At 36.9% G+C, this 5,311-nt stretch overlaps 1 protein-coding gene across 1 annotated transcript; it reads right to left on the minus strand.

The window, feature by feature from the left end:
• Positions 1–530: 530 nt before the first annotated feature.
• LOC131432334 (intraflagellar transport protein 57 homolog) lies at positions 531–2,037 on the minus strand. The gene is made up of 3 exons (XM_058598541.1): positions 1,617–2,037; positions 833–1,565; positions 531–770 (listed from the first exon to the last, which is right to left on the minus strand). Exons 1-3 carry the CDS (start codon positions 1,932–1,934, stop codon positions 610–612), a joined length of 1,212 nt encoding a protein of 403 aa, XP_058454524.1. The 5' UTR covers positions 1,935–2,037; the 3' UTR covers positions 531–609.
• Between the last annotated feature and the right edge of the window lie 3,274 nt (positions 2,038–5,311).

Genomic DNA, 5,311 nt, shown 5'->3' on the forward strand with positions numbered 1-5,311 from the left:
TACGAATTCCGGAAATTAATTTCTGTTCGCCGTACTTTCTGTTAAGATCGTATTGTTCACCAAGACATATCGAAGATCTTTTCCCATCTCTACTAATACACTTATCTTATGATGCTCATGTACATGCAGAGATATCCGCGGTCTCTAGAAACGAGTATAGGACTAACATTCCTTCTCTTTCTCAGTAGTAGAATCTTTGGTGGTGGCCGGTGTCGATATTTACCACGGAATAAAAAGTTCTGAGTGGGTGAGTATGCACAGTGAAAAAAATTTACTTCTCTCATGCAGCCGTTTTTCATTCTTTGTGCGTTTTCACTCATTCAATCAATCACGAAATGCAACTACGATTGGTCTACTTCGGCTCAGTTCAGATCAAGTTAAGAAAAAGTTCAGTTCAATTCCGCGAGAACTTTCTCATTGCTTTAAAGTAATTGATTTTTGATTCCCACATCCCCGATAGATTCGGAGTGTGATCGTTTGTATGGAGAAATAAACTTTATGCATGCTTTCCACAAAGTAAATACTATATATACATTAACGTTTTCAACATATATTTACAATTAAAATTACGATTTTTTCTGCAATATTTTCCCAGCTCGATAAAAAAGATCAGTGAGCTGCCATAATCAACGAATCAAATTCCGCATATTGTGCACTTTGTTTTATTATCTCTGAATTCAGTGCATGCTCCATTACGCCAATTTTGATATCCATCTCGGAAATCTCTTCTTTAATCCTAAAAATTGCTTTTTTAATGTTTATTAATGGGCCTGCGAATCATAAAACAAAATATATTATTCAAAACAGACAATATTACTTAAAATAATCTTACTTCCGTCAGTCATAGAATTTCCACGTTGTTCCATTTGAACCTTAATGCTCTCGAGTTCGTTAGTTATCTTGGAAAATTCGTGCTCTTTTTCGGTTTTCTCAGCATCCTTCTCCTTGATCCGTTTGTCAATTTGATTATACTCGACCAAGATTCCTTTGTATGTGTCAATTAGATCCTTCAGATCAATATTTAGATGTTTCTCACGGCTCTCAATTTTTTCCATCACGTAGCTTATATCCGCTTGCAATTTTTTCAGTTGACTACCCGTTTCCTGTGTAGTCATTTCAATGCTTGATCTTAAAGTTCTCATTTGTTCTAGATGAGCTCTCCAATCTCTTGGGTCCGTTTTGACCACCACCTTCAATTGTGGAAGTACTCGGTCCAGTTCTAAGCGCCAGTTTTCACTATCAGTCAATGAATCCACCTTGTACTCTTTGTTAGTTATCTTCTTGCTCTTTTGATCGATCAAGTTTAAATCGAATAATCCATTTCCTTCATCATCACTTTCATCGCTAGCTCCGGCCATCTGTTCTTCTTCGACCTTTTCGAGTATTATCTCGGAATCGTTCTCTATTAAGTCCACCATAGGATCATCCTCTTTCTTGCATTCTGGCCGCTTGATCTGAAATTTGGTCAACTTCAGAGCCTGCGTTGCTAAGCAATCCATGATATAAATGCAAATTGGACCGGCACCTTGGATCAACTTGTTTGTTTGAAAATCTGTAGGGACATCCTGAAGGAAAGGTTATTTTTCTCCAACAAAGTGATAATAAAAAGTACCAACCATCTCCTGCAGCACGCGTATGATTCTTGCTATTACCATATTGGGATCATCAAACTCTTGTGGTTGGTCAAATGTTTTGCCTATCGTTCGAATCAGCCAGGCACAAATAGAAGTAAACATGAAAAATTGCTCACCAGGATTGAAGGACATCAGGAAGTAGTATCGATTAATTTGTTTCATTTTCATTTCTTTTAACAACAGTCTCTCGAAATTCAACAGTTTTAGTTTTTCCATCAGATCATCCACCTGGTAGGACAACACAACAGAAGCTCCATTCTGATCCCGATCCATCGCAAGGCCAAATTCGTGACGAAACATTGTTAAACAGGATTCCTTATATTTCTTGATGTTTAGTTTTAAAGATTATTTTATATTGTATAATATTATAGTGTAACAGCTTTCAAGTTGGCTGTAATTTTTATGTTCGCTTCGTTGGTTACCAGATAGTCAAAACAAACAGGCGCACGTTGCTATGGGCAGTTTGCAACACTGACACACGTTTCCGTGCGTATGCTGCCAGATAATATATGCAAGAATAAGGAGCGTAGACATTGAGAGCGTAACTCTAACTCAGATTTTGAATCCTTTGTTTAAAAACACATTTAATTTGTTTGGATTTATTATATTTTTAATGAAGACTTATAATATCTGAAATTAATCCGATGATACAACTGTAGAAATCATCCTAGTCTTAAGTAATGCCCTGGGCATAATAGAGCTAAGGCAGTGTGCCTTTTTAAATATATTATTAAAAAAAACCGATGTAATGAAACTTTCGTGAATAACTTGACTTACTTATTTTTCTGCGTGTACTTATGCAAATGATAGAAAGGATAATTTATTGTTTTTTTTTATCAAATATTTACTTCCACGTACAAAATAGGCAATGCTTTTGTTCAGCAAATTTGTAGCTAACAGTACATTTTTGTTGCTTACTGTGTTAAGATAGTTTACTCACAAAAAAGTAGTAGCTATCTGCAAAACACTAACGTAAGTCCACTCTCGTGGGGCTCATTTCTACCTCAGACAAACTTTGAAAGGTCATAGCTCAACCGGTTAAGTTAAATAAAAATAAGGCTCTTTAGTGTAAATAAACGACTAAAGATCAGATTGAAATATCGTAAAGGTTTATTATAGTTATAGTAAACCGTAACCAAATAAATAAGGTTTGAAGTAGCGCTGTGTAGAAATGTAGTGTAGAAATCTACCCCACCACACTAAGATTTGATTCCGTTGTTTGGTAATTCCTTTAACGAGAACGAGTAATCATTAGAAATAACCGATGTTTCGGTACATGAATTTCATTCTATAAAAATTATGCAAATTTTTACCAGACCATCAGTGTTACACATGTTTTCATTACAGAGTTCTGTAAATAATATTACAATTCATACAGTATATTGAAATAGTCTCCGAGTACGGCAAAAATCATACCATCAGTATGGTTAAATTATCTTCCAATTACCGAACTTCTGTAAATATTTATTATACTAGCTGTCAAACAGTTATTAAAACTTTCAGTAAGTGTATTTTTGTAAAACAAATGAAAAAAAATCTTGAGGGGTTTGTCGAATGGATTGAGGTGCCGGTGCACATGTTTTCAAAACATTAGAACTCCTTAAAACTATTTTGTACTTATGAGTAGAAAGTAACTTCATATCAATATGTTTACTTGCTGCAGACCCTGTCAGCTTGGAGCGATCTCAATCTTCAGTTCAGCAACACCATCGCACGGCGTCTCATTCAACATGTCATGTCAATTGTATGGGTGCACAGCCCTGCTATTTTGGCGCGCACGAATTTGACATTTCTCTCCCCTACTTCTATGTATGAGTTTCGATGCGGACTCACCTGAGGGCGACATGCTCGCAAAAAAGGATGTTGCCAATGATTTGTTCGGGAAATGTGAGAGCTGGATATCTTGTTAATATGATGTCTTTGCTTGCTGCCAACACATATCGTTCGAAGATAACTTCTGGCTGGTGGACTCGACGGATTGTGCGGTACTCTGGAAGGCGTTCATAATTCCGGTCAACCGGGACATCAAGTCGCAATTTTATATCACTTTTCACCGACTGCTACCGATAAACATAATTTTCTTTTTTCGTGGATATGTAAGGCAATACAACCGTAGCCACTGGTTCTAATATGCTGCATTCGTTTCTGTGAAAAGTGTCCAAATCCGATAAACACAATCATGAGATCGAAATTTGTGTTGTTTTTTTTTTCAAATCAAAAATTCCATTTAAATTCTGAATTTTATCAAAAAATAACAACAAAAACAAAATAATTACCGAATCATTCGATTGACGATTCCATTTGGTTTACAGAACTTTTTAGTAGTTTGACAGTTCAAGAAAAGTTTTATTACCGAAAATTCGGTAAAAAGCTCCAGAATTCTGCGAAATGTGGCGAGAGCGTTCTAAAGTTAAGTTAAATGTTTCCGAATCGATTCGTAATTAAATTAAATAATTTCATCAACAAATATAAATAAGTTATAAAGGGGACGGGTATAGTGTGATGGGTAAGTCGATGCCTTTCACGCAGCCCGCCTGGGTTCGATTCCCAACCCCGCACATAGGGTCCGAAAGTTTTTCTGGCCCGAAGAGGTGAATGACATTAATGTTAAAGCCTCTATAATTGAAACGAAAAAAAAAAATGGGTTATAAGCGTTAAAAATTAGGATAGAAAATGGTTACGCAGCTGAATTTATAATATATTTGAGGTTTATTTTTACTGAAATGTTCGGTAACATTGACAATTTCACTTTCCTCGAATTTCTGACTTAGTTGCCCTCTCAGCAGGCCGTTCTATTGTTGGTCGTTGAGCGCTTGTTGAACGATATACTGCACGAAATATTCGTTCAGTTTGCTGGAACGGTTTGGTATTATTTTTACCTTTCTCATATAGAAAGGTTATGCAATAACTTGAAAAACCGACTAGTGAAAATTGGCCCGGAGAGCCAAGTGTCATATACCATTCGACTCAGTTCATCGAGCTGAACAATGTCTGTGTGTGAGTGCGTGCGTGTGTGTGTGTGTGTGTGTGTGTGTGTGTGTGTGTGTGTGTGTGTGTGTGTGTGTGTGTGTGTGTATGTGTCAAATAATCTCACTAGGTTTTCTCGGAGATGGCTGAACCGATTTTGACAAACTTAGATTCAAATTAAAGGTCTCGTGGTCCCATACGGAATTCCTGAATTCCATCCGGATCCGACTTCCGGTTCCGGAGTTATAGGGTAAAGCGTGTTCAATATTGTACACCGTCACTTAAACCGGCGAAACAAAATACGTAAAAAAAATTCTAAACTGGTCTCAAAACTACACACATCGATAGTCATTATCAGTAGGCAACTAAACAAACCGATTCCGGCTATCCTGGTTCCAGGTATCCGGTTCCGGTAGTACCGGAAATAGTGGTCATATAATCCAAAATGGATCTCACTCACTTTCCTCAGTGATGGTTTGACCGATTTCCACAATCTCATATTCAAATGAAAGGTCTCCGAGTTCCATACGGAATTCCTGAATTTGATCCGGATCCGACTTCCGGTTCCGGAGTTATAGGGTAAAGTGTGTTCAATATTGTACACCGTGACTTAAACCGGCGAAACAAAAAAACGTAAAAAAATTTTCTAAACTGGTTTCAAAACTACACCAGTCGATAGTCATTATCAGTAGGCAACTAAACAAACCGAT

This window comes from Malaya genurostris, chromosome 2, assembly GCF_030247185.1.
Source record: "Malaya genurostris strain Urasoe2022 chromosome 2, Malgen_1.1, whole genome shotgun sequence".
NCBI classification, from domain to species: domain Eukaryota; kingdom Metazoa; phylum Arthropoda; class Insecta; order Diptera; family Culicidae; genus Malaya; species Malaya genurostris.